At 64.6% G+C, this 14,983-nt stretch overlaps 1 protein-coding gene across 2 annotated transcripts in view; it reads left to right on the top strand.

Annotated features, from left to right (window-relative positions):
• The window catches only part of Plec (plectin), a 39,866-nt gene extending 29,730 nt beyond the window's left edge, over window positions 1-10,136 (top strand). Inside the window, exons 31-32 of one of the 2 annotated variants that reach the window (XM_013033864.1) lie at window positions 37-3,417; window positions 3,529-10,136. In XM_013033864.1, the coding sequence (XP_012889318.1) occupies window positions 37-3,417; window positions 3,529-9,732 (9,585 nt within the window). In that variant the 3' untranslated portion in view covers window positions 9,733-10,136. The remainder of the gene's footprint in view (window positions 1-36; window positions 3,418-3,528) is intronic. The other variant, XM_013033862.1, reaches the window with a different exon arrangement.
• The last annotated feature ends 4,847 nt before the right edge of the window (window positions 10,137-14,983 follow it).

Below are 14,983 nucleotides of genomic sequence, written 5' to 3'. Positions count from 1 at the left end.
TCTCTCTGGTTCTCTTCCTCTCCGCCGCGGCCACAGAGGCTGGCTGAGCAACAGCGGGCAGAGGAGCGGGAGCGGCTGGCCGAGGTGGAGGCCGCGTTGGAGAAGCAGCGGCAGTTGGCCGAGGCTCACGCCCAGGCCAAGGCCCAGGCGGAGCGGGAGGCACAGGAGCTGCAGCGGCGCATGCAGGAGGAGGTAGCCCGCCGGGAGGAGGCGGCCGTGGATGCCCAGCAGCAGAAGCGCAGCATCCAGGAGGAGCTGCAGCACCTGCGGCAGAGCTCAGAGGCCGAGATCCAAGCCAAGGCCCAACAGGTGGAAGCGGCCGAGCGGAGCCGGCTGCGCGTGGAGGAGGAGATCCGCGTGGTGCGCCTGCAGCTGGAGAGCACCGAGCGCCAGCGTGGCGGGGCGGAGGGGGAGCTGCAGGCGCTGCGTGTGCGCGCGGAGGAGGCCGAGGCCCAGAAGCGGCAGGCCCAGGAGGAGGCCGAGCGCCTGCGGAGGCAGGTGCAGGAGGAGAGCCAGCGCAAGCGGCAGGCGGAGGCGGAGCTGGCCATGCGCGTGAAGGCCGAGGCCGAGGCCGCCCGGGAGAAGCAGCGGGCCCTGCAGGCGCTGGAAGAGCTGAAGCTGCAGGCGGAGGAGGCGGAGCGGCAGCTGCGGCAGGCTGAGGCGGAGCGGGCCCGCCAGGTGCAGGTGGCCCAGGAGACGGCTCAGCGCAGCATGGAGGTGGAGCTGCAGAGCAAGCGCGCCTCGTTTGCCGAGAAGACGGCGCAGCTGGAGCGCACGCTGCAGGAGGAGCACGTGGCGGTGGCACAGCTGCGAGAGGAGGCAGAGCGCCGGGCGCAGCAGCAGGCCGCGGCGGAGCGGGCCCGGGAGGAGGCAGAGCGGGAGCTGGAGCGCTGGCAGCTGAAGGCCAACGAGGCACTGCGGCTGCGGCTGCAGGCGGAGGAGGTGGCGCAGCAGAAGAGCTTGGCCCAAGCCGAGGCGGAGAAGCAGAAGGAGGAGGCGGAGCGTGAGGCCCGGCGGCGCGGCAAGGCGGAAGAGCAGGCCGTGCGGCAGCGGGAGCTGGCCGAGCAGGAGCTGGAGAAGCAGCGCCAGCTGGCAGAGGGCACCGCGCAGCAGCGCCTGGCGGCTGAGCAGGAGCTGATCCGCCTGCGGGCCGAGACGGAGCAGGGCGAGCAGCAGCGGCAGCTGCTGGAGGAGGAGCTGGCCCGGCTGCAGCGCGAGGCTGCGGCCGCCACCCAGAAGCGCCAGGAGCTGGAGGCCGAGCTGGCCAAGGTCCGGGCGGAGATGGAGGTGCTGCTGGCCAGCAAGGCGAGGGCAGAGGAGGAGTCTCGTTCCAGCAGTGAGAAGTCCAAGCAGAGGCTGGAGGCCGAGGCCGGCCGGTTCCGGGAGCTCGCGGAGGAGGCCGCCCGCCTGCGTGCGCTGGCCGAGGAGGCCAAGCGGCAGCGGCAGCTGGCCGAGGAGGATGCGGCGCGGCAGCGGGCCGAGGCGGAGCGCGTGCTGGCCGAGAAGCTGGCTGCCATCGGGGAGGCCACGCGGCTCAAGACAGAGGCCGAGATCGCGCTCAAAGAGAAGGAGGCGGAGAACGAGCGTCTGAGGCGCCTGGCGGAGGACGAGGCCTTCCAGCGGCGGCGGCTGGAGGAGCAGGCTGCCCAGCACAAGGCGGACATCGAGGAGCGCCTGGCCCAGCTGCGCAAGGCGTCAGAGAGCGAGCTGGAGCGGCAGAAGGGGCTGGTGGAAGACACGCTGCGGCAGCGGCGGCAGGTGGAGGAGGAGATCCTGGCGCTGAAGGTGAGCTTCGAGAAGGCAGCTGCCGGCAAGGCGGAGCTGGAGCTGGAGCTGGGGCGCATTCGCAGCAACGCTGAGGACACACTGCGCAGCAAGGAGCAGGCAGAGGTGGAGGCTGCGCGGCAGCGGCAGCTGGCAGCCGAGGAGGAGCAGCGGCGCCGGGAGGCGGAGGAGCGTGTGCAGAAAAGCCTGGCTGCCGAGGAAGAGGCCGGGCGCCAGCGCAAGGCCGCCCTGGAGGAAGTGGACCGGCTCAAGGCCAAGGTCGAAGAGGCGCGGCGCCTGCGGGAGCGCGCGGAGCAGGAGTCGGCCCGGCAGCTGCAGCTGGCCCAGGAAGCTGCCCAGAAGCGGCTGCAGGCCGAGGAGAAGGCACATGCCTTTGTTGTGCAGCAGCGGGAGCAGGAGCTGCAGCAGACCCTGCAGCAGGAGCAGAGCATGCTGGAGCGCCTACGTGGGGAGGCCGAGGCAGCCCGGCGCGCCGCCGAGGAGGCCGAGGAGGCCCGGGAGCAGGCGGAGCGGGAGGCCGCGCAGTCCCGGCGGCAGGTGGAGGAGGCCGAGCGGCTGAAGCAGGCGGCGGAGGAGGAGGCGCAGGCGCGGGCGCAGGCCCAGGCGGCCGCGGAGAAGCTGCGTAAGGAAGCGGAGCAGGAGGCGGCACGGCGGGCGCAGGCGGAGCAGGCGGCCCTGCGGCAGAAGCAGGCCGCGGATGCGGAGATGGAGAAACACAAGAAGTTTGCGGAGCAGACTCTGCGGCAGAAGGCGCAGGTGGAGCAGGAACTGACCGCCCTGAGGCTGCAGCTGGAGGAGACCGACCACCAGAAGGCCATCCTGGACGAGGAGCTGCAGCGGCTGAAGGCTGAGGTCACGGAGGCGGCGCGCCAGCGCGGCCAGGTGGAAGAGGAGCTCTTCTCTGTGCGCGTGCAGATGGAGGAGCTGGGCAAGCTGAAGGCCCGCATTGAGGCCGAGAACCGCGCGCTCATCCTGCGCGACAAAGACAACACACAGCGCTTCCTGGAGGAAGAGGCGGAGAAGATGAAGCAGGTGGCCGAGGAGGCCGCACGGCTGAGTGTGGCGGCCCAGGAGGCTGCGCGGCTGCGGCAGCTGGCCGAGGAGGACCTGGCGCAGCAGCGGGCCCTGGCGGAGAAGATGCTCAAGGAGAAGATGCAGGCGGTGCAGGAGGCCACACGGCTGAAGGCAGAGGCAGAGCTGCTGCAGCAGCAGAAGGAGCTGGCGCAGGAGCAGGCGCGGAGGCTGCAGGAGGACAAGGAGCAGATGGCACAGCAGCTGGAGCAGGAGACTCAGGGCTTCCAGCGGACGCTGGAGGCGGAGCGGCAGCGGCAGCTGGAGATGAGCGCCGAGGCCGAGCGCCTGAAGCTGCGCGTGGCGGAAATGAGCCGGGCCCAGGCCCGGGCCGAAGAGGAGGCCCAGCGCTTCCGGAAGCAGGCGGAGGAGATCGGGGAGAAGCTGCACCGCACGGAGCTCGCCACGCAGGAGAAGGTGACGCTGGTGCAGACGCTGGAGATCCAGCGGCAGCAGAGTGACCAGGATGCCGAGCGCCTCCGGGAGGCCATCGCGGAGCTGGAGCGTGAGAAGGACAAGCTCAAGCAGGAGGCTAGGTTGCTGCAGCTCAAGTCCGAGGAGGTACCTTCCGTCCTCACGGGGGCCGGGCCGGGCGGGGCACCCTCGGGTGGTGAGGCGGGCTCTCCCGGACTCTCCTCCCCTCTGACTGCTCTCCTCCTCCACCTCCACTAGATGCAGATGGTGCAGCAGGAGCAGATGGTGCAGGAGACGCAGGCCCTGCAGCAGAGCTTCCTCTCGGAGAAGGACAGCCTGCTGCAGCGGGAGCACTTCATCGAGCAGGAGAAGGCCAAACTGGAGCAGCTTTTCCAGGACGAGGTGGCCAAGGCCCAGAAGCTGCGTGAGGAGCAGCAGCGGCAGCAGCAGCAGATGGAGCAGGAGAAGCAGCAGCTGGTGGCCAGCATGGAGGAGGCCCGGCGGCGGCAGCGTGAGGCGGAGGAGGGCGTGCGGCGTAAGCAGGAGGAGCTGCAGCGCCTGGAGCAGCAGCGGGAGCAGCAGGAGAAGCTGCTGGCGGAGGAGAACCGAAGGCTGCGGGAGCGGCTGCAGCGCCTGGAGGAAGCGCACCAAGCTGCCCTGGCTCACTCAGAGGAGGTGGCCGCCGTGAAGGTCCTGCCTAACGGCCGGGATGCGCCTGACGGCCCGGCCGCGGAGGCCCAGCCACAGCACAGCTTCGAGGGCCTGCGGCAGAGGGTGGCAGCCCAGCGGCTGCAGGAAGCGGGCGTGCTGAGTGCAGAGGAACTGCGGCGGCTGGCGGAGGGCCGCACCACGGTGGACGAGCTCTCGCGCCGGGCGGATGTGCGCCAGTACCTGCAGGGCAGCAGCAGCGTCGCAGGGTTGCTGCTGAAGCCTGCCAACGAGAAGCTGAGCATCTACACCGCCCTGCAGAGGCGGCTGCTGAGCCCGGGCACCGCCCTCATCCTGCTCGAGGCCCAGGCTGCATCAGGCTTCCTGCTGGACCCGGTGCGGAACCGGCGGCTGACGGTGAACGAGGCGGTGAAGGAGGGCGTCGTGGGCCCGGAGCTGCACCACAAGCTGCTGTCGGCCGAGCGCGCGGTCACCGGCTACACCGACCCCTACTCCGGGGAGCGGATCTCCCTCTTCCAGGCCATGCAGAAGGACCTCATCGTCCGGGACCACGGCATCCGCCTGCTGGAGGCCCAGATCGCCACGGGCGGCATCATCGACCCGGTGCACAGCCACCGCCTGCCCGTGGACGTGGCCTACCAGCGCGGCTACTTTGACGAGGAGATGAGCCGCATCCTGGAGGACCCGAGCGACGACACCAAGGGCTTCTTCGACCCCAACACGCACGAGAACCTGACCTACAGGCAGCTGCTGGAGCGCTGCGAGGAGGACCCGGAGACCGGGCTGCGGCTGCTGCCGCTCACCGACAAGGCCGCCAAGGGCCGTGAGCTGGTTTACACGGATGCGGAGGCCCGGGACGTGTTCGAGAAGGCCACTGTCTCCGCGCCATTCGGCAAGTTCCAGGGCAAGCCGGTGACCATCTGGGAGATCATCAACTCGGAGTACTTCACAGCCGAGCAGCGGCGGGATCTGCTGCGGCAGTTCCGCACGGGCCGCATCACGGTGGAGAAGATCATCAAGATCGTCATCACCGTGGTGGAGGAGCAGGAGCGCAAGGGCCAGCTCTGCTTTGAGGGCCTGCGCACCCTCGTGCCTGCCGCAGAGCTGCTGGACAGCAAGGTCATCGACCGCGAGCTCTACCAGCAGTTGCAGCGAGGCGAGCGCTCGGTACGGGAGGCGGCCGAGGTGGACGCAGTGCGCCGGGCCCTGCGGGGCGCCAACGTGATTGCAGGGCTGTGGCTGGAGGAGGCGGCGCAGAGGCTGAGCATCTACGAGGCCTTGAAGAAAGACTTGCTTCCGCCAGAGGCGGCCGTGGCCTTGCTGGAGGCCCAGGCTGGCACAGGCCATGTCATCGACCCCGCCACGAGCGCCCGGCTGACGGTGGATGAGGCCGTCCGCGCCGGCCTGGTGGGCCCGGAGCTGCACGAGAAGCTGCTGTCGGCCGAGAAGGCTGTGACAGGCTACCGGGACCCCTACTCGGCACAGAGCGTCTCCTTGTTCCAGGCCCTCAAGAAAGGCCTCATTCCCCGGGAGCAGGGCCTGCGCCTGCTGGAGGCCCAGCTGTGCACAGGGGGCATCATAGACCCCAGCAAGAGCCACCGTGTGCCTCTGGAGGTCGCCTACGCCCGGGGTTACCTGGACGAGGAGACCAGCGGGGCCCTGTCGGCACCCGCGGACGAGGCCAAGCTCTACCTAGACCCCACCACGCGGGAGCCGGTTACCTATGGCCAGCTCCAGCAGCGGTGCCGGCCCGACCAGCTGACTGGACTGAGCCTGCTGCCTGTGTCAGAGAAGGCGGCCCGGGCCCACCTGGAGGAGGTCTATTCGGAGCTGCAGGCCCGAGAGAGCTTCGAGAAGGCCACAGTCGAGGTCCCCGTGGGCAGCCTGCAGGGCAGGACCGTGAGTGTGTGGGAGCTGATCCGCTCCGAGTACTTCACCGAGGAGCAGCGCCAGGAGCTGCTGCGGCAGTTCCGCACAGGCAAGGTCACCGTGGAGAAGGTCATCAAGATCCTCATCACCATCGTAGAGGAGGTGGAGACCCGGCGGCAGGAAGGGCTCACGTTCAGCGGCCTCCGCGCCCCGGTGCCCGCCAGCCAGCTCCTGGCCGCCGGCGTCCTCAGCAGGGCCCAGTTTGAGCAGCTCAAGGACGGCAAGACTTCGGTCAGAGATCTCTCAGAGGTGGGCTCTGTGCGCACGCTGCTGCAGGGCAGCGGCTGTCTGGCCGGCATCTACCTGGAGGACTCTGGAGAGAAGGTGAGCGTCTACGAGGCCATGCGCCGGGGCCTGCTCCGGCCCAGCACAGGCACGCTCCTGCTGGAGGCCCAGGCGGCCACGGGTTTTCTGGTGGACCCCGTGCGCAATCAGCGCCTGTACGTCCACGAAGCTGTAAAGGCGGGCGTCGTGGGCCCCGAGCTGCACGAGAAGCTGCTGTCGGCAGAGAAGGCAGTCACCGGCTACAAGGACCCCTACTCGGGCTCCACCATCTCGCTCTTCCAGGCCATGAAGAAGGGCCTCGTTCTGAGGGACCATGGCATCCGCCTGCTGGAGGCCCAGATTGCCACGGGCGGCATCATCGACCCGGTGCACAGCCACCGCCTGCCCGTGGACGTGGCCTACCAGCGCGGCTACTTCAATGAGGAGATGAGCCGCGTCCTGGAGGACCCAAGCGACGACACCAAGGGCTTCTTCGACCCCAACACGCACGAGAACCTGACCTACAGGCAGCTGCTGGAGCGCTGCGTGGAGGACCCGGAGACTGGGCTGCGGCTGCTGCCGCTGAAGGCTGCAGAGAAGGCAGAGGTGGTGGAGACCACGCAGGTGTACACAGAGGAGGAGACCCGCAAGGCCTTCCAGGAGACGCAGATCGACATCCCCGCCGGGGGCAGCCGGGGCGGCTCCACCATGTCCCTGTGGGAGGTGATGCAGTCAGACCTGATCCCCGAGGAACAGCGGGAACGCCTGATGGCTGACTTCCAGGCCGGCCGCGTGACGAAGGAGCGCATGATCATCATCATCATCGAGATCATCGAGAAGACCGAGATCATCCGGCAGCAGAGCCGCTCCTCCTATGACTACGTGCGGCGCCGCCTCACCGCCGAGGACCTTCACGAGGCCCGCATCATCTCCCTCGAGGCCTACAACCTGCTCCGCGAGGGCGCCCGGAGCCTGCACGAGGTCCTGGAGGCAGAGTCTGCCTGGCGCTTCCTCTACGGCACGGGCTCGGTGGCTGGCGTGTACCTGCCCGGCTCGAGGCAGGCACTGACCATCTACCAGGCGCTGAGGAAGGGGCTGCTGAGCGTGGAGGTGGCTCGCTTGCTTCTGGAGGCCCAGGCGGCCACGGGCTTCCTGCTGGATCCGGTGAAGGGCGAGCGGCTGACGGTGGATGAGGCCGTGCGGAAGGGGCTGGTGGGACCCGAGCTGCACGACCGCCTGCTGTCCGCGGAGCGGGCCGTCACCGGCTACCGCGACCCCTACACCGAGCAGACCATCTCGCTCTTCCAGGCCATGAAGAAGGAGCTGATCCCCGCCGAGGAGGCCCTGCGGCTGCTGGACGCCCAGCTGGCCACCGGGGGCATCGTGGACCCTCGCCTGGGTTTCCACCTCCCCCTGGAGGTGGCCTACCAGCGCGGCTACATCAACAAGGACACGCACGAGCAGCTGTCGGAGCCCAGCGAGGTGCGTGGCTACGTGGACCCCTCCACGGACGAGCGCCTCAGCTACACGCAGCTGCTCCGGCGCTGCCACCGCCACGAGCAGAGCGGCCAGATGCTCCTGCCGCTGTCGGCCTCGCGGAAGCTGACCTTCCGCGGCCTCCGCAAGCAGATCACGGTGGAGGAGCTGGTGCGCTCCCAGGTCCTGGATGAAGCCACGGCGCTGCAGCTGCAGGAGGGCCTGACCTCCGTCGAGGAGGTCACCAAGAACCTTCAGAAGTTCCTTGAGGGCACCAGCTGCATCGCGGGCGTCTTCGTGGATGCCACCAAAGAGCGGCTGTCCGTGTACCAGGCCATGAAGAAGGGCATCATCCGCCCGGGCACGGCCTTCGAGCTCCTGGAGGCCCAGGCGGCCACAGGCTACGTCATCGACCCCATCAAAGGACTCAAGCTGACCGTGGAGGAGGCCGTGCGCATGGGCATCGTGGGCCCTGAGTTCAAGGACAAGCTGCTGTCCGCAGAGCGCGCCGTCACCGGCTACAAGGACCCTTACTCGGGGAAGCTCATCTCCCTGTTCCAGGCCATGAAGAAGGGCCTCATCCTGAAAGACCACGGCATCCGCCTGCTGGAGGCCCAGATCGCCACGGGCGGCATCATCGACCCCGAGGAGAGCCACCGGCTGCCCGTGGAGGTGGCCTACAAGCGGGGCCTGTTCGACGAGGAGATGAATGAGATCCTGACGGACCCCTCGGACGACACCAAGGGCTTCTTCGACCCCAACACGGAGGAGAACCTGACCTACCTGCAGCTCATGGAGCGCTGCGTCACCGACCCGCAGACCGGCCTGTGCCTGCTGCCGCTGAAGGAGAGGAAGCGGGAGCGGAAGACGTCCTCCAAGTCGTCGGTGCGCAAGCGGCGCGTGGTGATCGTGGACCCCGAGACGGGCAAGGAGATGTCGGTGTACGAGGCCTACCGCAAGGGCCTCATCGACAACCAGACGTACCTGGAGCTGTCGGAGCAAGAGTGCGAGTGGGAGGAGATCACCATCTCCTCCTCGGACGGCGTCGTCAAGTCTATGATCATCGACCGCCGCTCCGGCCGCCAGTATGACATCGACGACGCCATCACCAAGAACCTCATCGACCGCTCGGCGCTTGACCAGTATCGGGCCGGCACGCTCTCCATCACCGAGTTTGCCGACATGTTGTCCGGCAATGCCGGCGGATTCCGCTCCCGCTCCTCCTCCGTGGGTTCGTCCTCTTCCTACCCCATCAGCCCCGCCGCCTCCAGGACCCAGCTGGCCTCCTGGTCAGACCCCACCGAGGAGACGGGCCCGGTGGCCGGCATCCTCGACACGGAGACGCTGGAGAAAGTGTCCATCACCGAGGCCATGCACCGCAGCCTGGTGGACAACATCACCGGGCAGCGGCTGCTGGAGGCCCAGGCCTGCACCGGGGGCATCATCGACCCCAGCACCGGGGAGCGCTTCCCCGTCACCGAGGCGCTCAACAAGGGTCTGGTGGACAGGGTCATGGTGGACCGCATCAACCTGGCCCAGAAGGCCTTCTGCGGCTTCGAGGACCCACGCACCAAGAACAAGATGTCGGCCGCCCAGGCCCTGAAGAAGGGCTGGCTGTATTACGAGGCGGGCCAGCGGTTCCTGGAGGTGCAGTACCTGACGGGGGGCCTGATCGAGCCCGACACGCCGGGCCGAGTGTCTCTCGACGAGGCCCTGCAGCGCGGCACTGTGGATGCCCGCACAGCTCAGAAGCTGCGTGACGTCGGCGCGTACTCCAAGTACCTCACCTGCCCCAAGACCAAGCTCAGGATCTCCTACAAGGACGCGCTGGACCGCAGCATGGTGGAAGAGGGGACCGGGCTGCGGCTGCTCGAGGCTGCTGCCCAGTCCAGCAAGGGCTACTACAGCCCCTACAGCGTCAGCGGCTCCGGCTCCGCGGCCGGCTCTCGGGCCGGCTCGCGCACCGGCTCGCGGGCCGGCTCCCGCCGAGGCAGCTTTGATGCCACCGGCTCCGGCTTCTCCATGACTTTCTCGTCTTCCTCCTACTCTTCCTCGGGCTATGGCCGGCGCTATGCCTCAGGGTCCTCCACTTCTCTGGGGGGCCCAGAGTCTGCAGTGGCCTGACCCCCTGCCTGCACCCCACTTCCCGCTCTGCATGTGGCCAGGCTCCCTGCCGGGGCGCTGGGGTCTTCCTCTAACGTGTGCAGCTGTGTTCCTCCCAAGCGGTGCCTAAAGTGTAACCAAAAAGACCAGACTAACATGTAGTACACACGCGCGCTGCCCAGGCAGCCGTGTGCTGGGAGACGGGTTGGCCCGGCCCACTGACCACCCCTGCCTCCTTGGGACTTCTCGTTCCTTCTACCTGCCACTCACCACAGCCAGGTGCCTTGCGGGGGTCCAGAGCCGGCTCCCAGCCTGCCCCTCCTGTCTCCCTGGAGAACGTTCTGTGTGTGCAAGCCTCTCGGCCCCATACACCCATCACACTGGACACCTCGCCGCCATCCCTCGCTGTGAGGGTCAGGCCTGGTCCTTGCTCCGCTCAGGTTCTCTCCCGGCCTAGCCTCTGCTCCCCAGCTTTGTTCCTGGCCTGGCCTGCTCGCTCAGTGGCTCTTTCTGGGGAGAGAAGGTCCTGGACCGGCCATCGCTCCCAGACTGCCCAGAGAAGCTGCTTCCCCGTGGGAGTGGAGGCCCACCCCAGCCTCCTTCCTGGCTTCTGCCGCTGCTGCTGCGCATCCTTGCTCAGTGCCCCCGCACCCACTCTCAGACCCCAGCCCCGGCTTTCGCCGCCAGTCTCTGCTCTCCTTGTAAGTGCCTTCTGTGTCCTCCCTTGTGCCCAGCCCCGAGCCCTGGCCTGCGTGACAGTCCGGTGTTCGGGCTGGGCAGGGCTGGGGCTCTGGAGATCTCACCTTCCCCCAGGGCTCCAGTGGCCTTGGAGCCTGGGTGCTGCCGGCCGCCCTGCCCCTGGGGACCCCAGCCTGCCTGTGGCTCAGGGACGGAGCCGTCTGTGCGTGCTCGGCAGGCAGTGGGCCCACGCCTGGTCCGGCCGCCCCCTGGCTTTGAGGCTAGCCCTGCCCCCACTCTCTGAGCGAGCTTTGCATGTTCCACTAACCCAGCTGGTGCCGGCGGGCGCCCGGCCAAACACTAACCTGACCACGGCGGAGCCTTGCCGCGCCCGCCCTCAATAAAAGCAATTCCAACCTTCGCCCAGGTCTCGCCTTATTCTTGAGTCTGGCTGAGCCGTGGTGGCGCAGGGTGGAAACGCCGAGCTCAGCCACTGTGTCTTGGTTGGGATGGAGGCCTAGGCCCTGTGCTAGGGCTGGCAACCATGGGCGAGAAACTCAGGCCATGGCTGGAGAGCAGACGGCCACTCTGGACAGCAGCTTGGTGGGGGGAAGGGCGGGCCATGGCGTCCAGATGACGCCAGGCCGCGGCTTTGCCTGTGACAGCCCGGCGCAGGGCTGGCACTGGAGGCTGCTCTGCAAGCCCTGCCTCTGTCTGCCTGCCTCCTGCGGTGACAGCATGCATGGCAGTGTGCTGCTCACCCCCTCAGGCCAGGCCTGCAGCCCAAGGCCTGGCTTTGGGAAGATGCTCGGGGGCTGGGCGTCGGCAGGGACTGTGTGACTTGCAGGTCCTCACATGGCCACAGCTGGCAGTGTGTTCCGGAAACCCCACCCACAGGCATGAGGTGACAGGACACACACTGCACTCCACCTGAGCGAGGGCATTTACAGACGCAGGGGGTGCCAGGGCGGTCTGAGGAATGCATGTGGGAAGAGAGGACGGAGTCAACACCCGTGACAGGACACTGCTACAGTCAACAAACCTTGTAGCCAGCACCCGCTGCAGTCAGGACAACACTGCAGTCAGGACAACACTGCAGTCAGCACACACTGCAGTCAACACACACTGCAGTCAGCACACACTGCAGTCAGGACAACACTGCAGTCAACACACACTGCAGTCAGCACCCACTGCAGTCAGGACACACTGCAGTCAGCACACACTGCAGTCAGCACACACTGCAGTCAACACACTGCAGTCAGCATACGCTGCGGTCAACACACACTGCGGTCAGCACCCGCTGCAGTCAGCACACGCTGCAGTCAGCACACACTTCAGTCAGCACCCACTGCAGTCAGCACACGCTGCAGTCAGCACACTGCAGTCAACACCCACTGCAGTCAGCACACACTGCAGTCAGGACAACACTGCAGTCAACACCCACTGCAGTCAGCACACACTGCAGTCAACACACTGCAGTCAGCACACACTGCAGTCAGCACACACTGCAGTCAGCACACACTGCAGTCAGCACACACTGCAGTCAGGACAACACTGCAGTCAACACACACTGCAGTCAGCACACACTGCAGTCAACACACTGCAGTCAACACACACTGCAGTCAGCACACACTGCAGTCAGGACAACACTGCAGTCAGCACACACTGCAGTCAGCACACACTGCAGTCAGCATACGCTGCGGTCAACACACGCTGCAGTCAGCACACGCTGCAGTCAGCACACACTGCAGTCAGCACACACTGCAGTCAGCACACTGCAGTCAACACACTGCAGTCAGCACACACTGCAGTCAGCACACACTGCAGTCAACACTGCAGTGAACACACTGCAGTCAGCATACACTGCGGTCAACACACGCTGCGGTCAGCACATGCTGCGGTCAGCACACGCTGCAGTCAGCACACTGCAGTCAGCACACACTGCAGTCAGGACACACTGCAGTCAGGACACACTGCAGTCAGGACACACTGCAGTCAGGACACACTGCAGTCAGCACACTGCAGTCAGCATACACTGCGGTCAACACGCTGCGGTCAGCACACGCTGCGGTCAGCACACGCTGCGGTCAGCACACGCTGCAGTCAGCACACACTGCAGTCAGCACACACTGCAGTCAGCACCCACTCTTGGCTGGAGGGGCTCACTGAAGTCCTTTTCTACAAAGTCAACAGAATCTCATTCACAAGATTAAGTCCCTGTAGAATTTCGGACTTAATTCAGATATTCAGACTGGCTTTGGTGTGGTGCCCCAGAATCCTCTCGGGAGGCCTTCCTTCCAAACAAGGCCTGACAGGGTTCTTGGAGCGACAACCATGCTTTCAAATCCGATCAGGGAATCCAAAATGATAACACAGTAGGGTCCAAGCATCATGAGTACGAATAAACAAAAGCAGAACCAGGACCCGAAGGAGTTCCAAAATAAAGCAGAAAAACCCAAGAAGAGAGAGGAAGTAATGTCCTAAGCCTAGCCGTGAAACAGTGACATCCTAAGACCCGTGAGGCAGGGTGTGGATTCCAGGCCAGATCCGGCTCCACGGCCCCTCAGAAAACCAGAGTCCTGAAGAATGAGTGGATCAGAAGAATCCGTTCTGAATCCACCCAGAAAGACACGCAAAAAGGGAGGAGGCAGGAAGAGGGGCCCAGGCCCACAGACACACCTGTCCTCAGTGCTCTCTGGAGGCTGAGACGTGGGAGCATGGTCTGGAGCCAGCCCAGGCAGAAAGTCTTTGAGACTCTTCAGCTAACCAACAAAAAGCCAGAAGGAGCTGCGGCTCAAGTGGTAAAGCGCCAGCCTTAAGTGAAAAGCTAAGGGACAGCACATACGCAAAGTCTAACTGGTGTTCTAGCCAAAGGCCCTGTAGGACGGGAAAGGTTCATTTTGAAGAAATAATCGGTGGTAATTATTTCCCAAGTAGATGGAAAGCATGGATTATTACTTTTTAAAAAGCACAGTATAATTCAAGTATAGCAAGTAAAGTATCTACTTCAAAACACATTGTAGCAAACATGCAGAAAATCAAAGGCAAAGAATAGAAGCCTTCAGCCAGAGGAAAGGCAGAGTGCGCGTTCAAGGACAGTAGTTGGACTGGCAGCAGGAGACCACACAAACCTGGAACCTTCCCCCCAAAGCAGTGGCCTCAGCCCGGGGTGAACGCGGAGGCTCCAGGCCCGGCGGAAGTAGAATCAGAAACCTGCATTTTAATAAGATCCCATTCATCTTGTTTTAAAGCAAAAAAAAAAAAAATATTTTTTTGCCAGTTGTGGGGCTTGAACTCTGGGCCTGGGCGCTGTCCCTCAGCTCTTCAGCTCAAAGCTAGCTCTCTACCACTTGAGCCACAGCGCCATTTCCAGTTTCTGGTGGTTTATTGGAAATAAGTTTCATGAACTTTCCTGCCTGGGCTGGCTTTGAACTGCGATCCTCAGATCTCAGCCTCCTGAGTAGCTAGGATTACAAGTATGAGCCACTGGCGCCCGGCGCTTTGTGTTTTAAAGCAAAATTTAAAATCACTTATGAGTCTGACTAGACATTTCTTCAGACTGGTGATCAGTTATCACATGAAAAGGTGTAGCGCTTTGATTTTTTGTGTTTGCCCATTCTGGGGCTTGAACTCAGGGCCTTTGTACTGTCCCCTGAGCTTCTTTTGCTCAAGGCTAGCACTCTGCCACTTGGACTCCACCTCCAGCTTTTTTGGTCATTTTTGGAGATAAGTCTCATAGACTTTCTTTTTCTGGCTGGCTTTGAACTTAGATCTCAGCCTCCTGAGTAGCTAAGATTACAAGCGTGAGCCACTGTGCCCAGCAAGTTGACTTTTTGTTTTTGTCGGTCGTGGGGCTTGAACTCTGGGCCTGGGTGCTGTCCCTCAGCTCTTCAGCTCAAGGTGAGCATTCTACTGCTTGAGCCACAGTGCCACTTCCGGTTTTCGAGTGGTTTATTGGAGATCAGAGTCTCCTGGACTTTCCTGCCCCGGCTGGCTCTGAACCACGATCCTCAGATCTCAGCCTCCTGAGTAGCTGGTGTGAGCCACCAGCGCCCGACTAAGTTGACCATTTTTAATAAAAGTTATTTTGGGGTGTTTTTCTTTTTTTGCGGCTAGATGAAACCCAGCCTTGGGTTTGCTAAACTTAACAGACTGCTGCTGAGCTACACGCTACATGGCGTAGTCTGGTCTTGCCTCTAAGAAAATGAAACAGGCTCAATAATTTGCAAGCACTAGCAATGCAGGGACTTACAGTGCTGGAGGCCGGGAGTCGCCGGTGTGGGCTGCGCGGGTGTGGGCTGTGCGGTGAGGTGTGGGCGCGGGTGTGGGCCGTGTGCTGAGGTGAGGGCCGTGCGGTGAGGTGAGGGCCGTGTGCTGAGGTGAGGGCCGTGCGGGTGTGGGTCGTGTGCTGAGGTGTGGGCCGTGCGGGTGTGGGTCGTGCGGTGAGGTGAGGGCCATGCGGTGAGGTGAGGGCCGTGCGGGTGTGGGCCGTGCGGTGAGGTGAGGGCCGTGTGCTGAGGTGTGGGCCGTGTGGGTGTGGGTCGTGCGGTGAGGTGAGGGCCATGCGGTGAGGTGAGGGCCGTGCGGGTGTGGG

This window comes from Dipodomys ordii, unplaced genomic scaffold, assembly GCF_000151885.1.
Source record: "Dipodomys ordii isolate 6190 unplaced genomic scaffold, Dord_2.0 Scaffold179, whole genome shotgun sequence".
NCBI lineage: Eukaryota > Metazoa > Chordata > Mammalia > Rodentia > Heteromyidae > Dipodomys > Dipodomys ordii.
The sequence above is the reverse complement of the archived record's forward strand: the minus strand, read 5'-3'. Positions and strand labels throughout refer to the sequence as shown.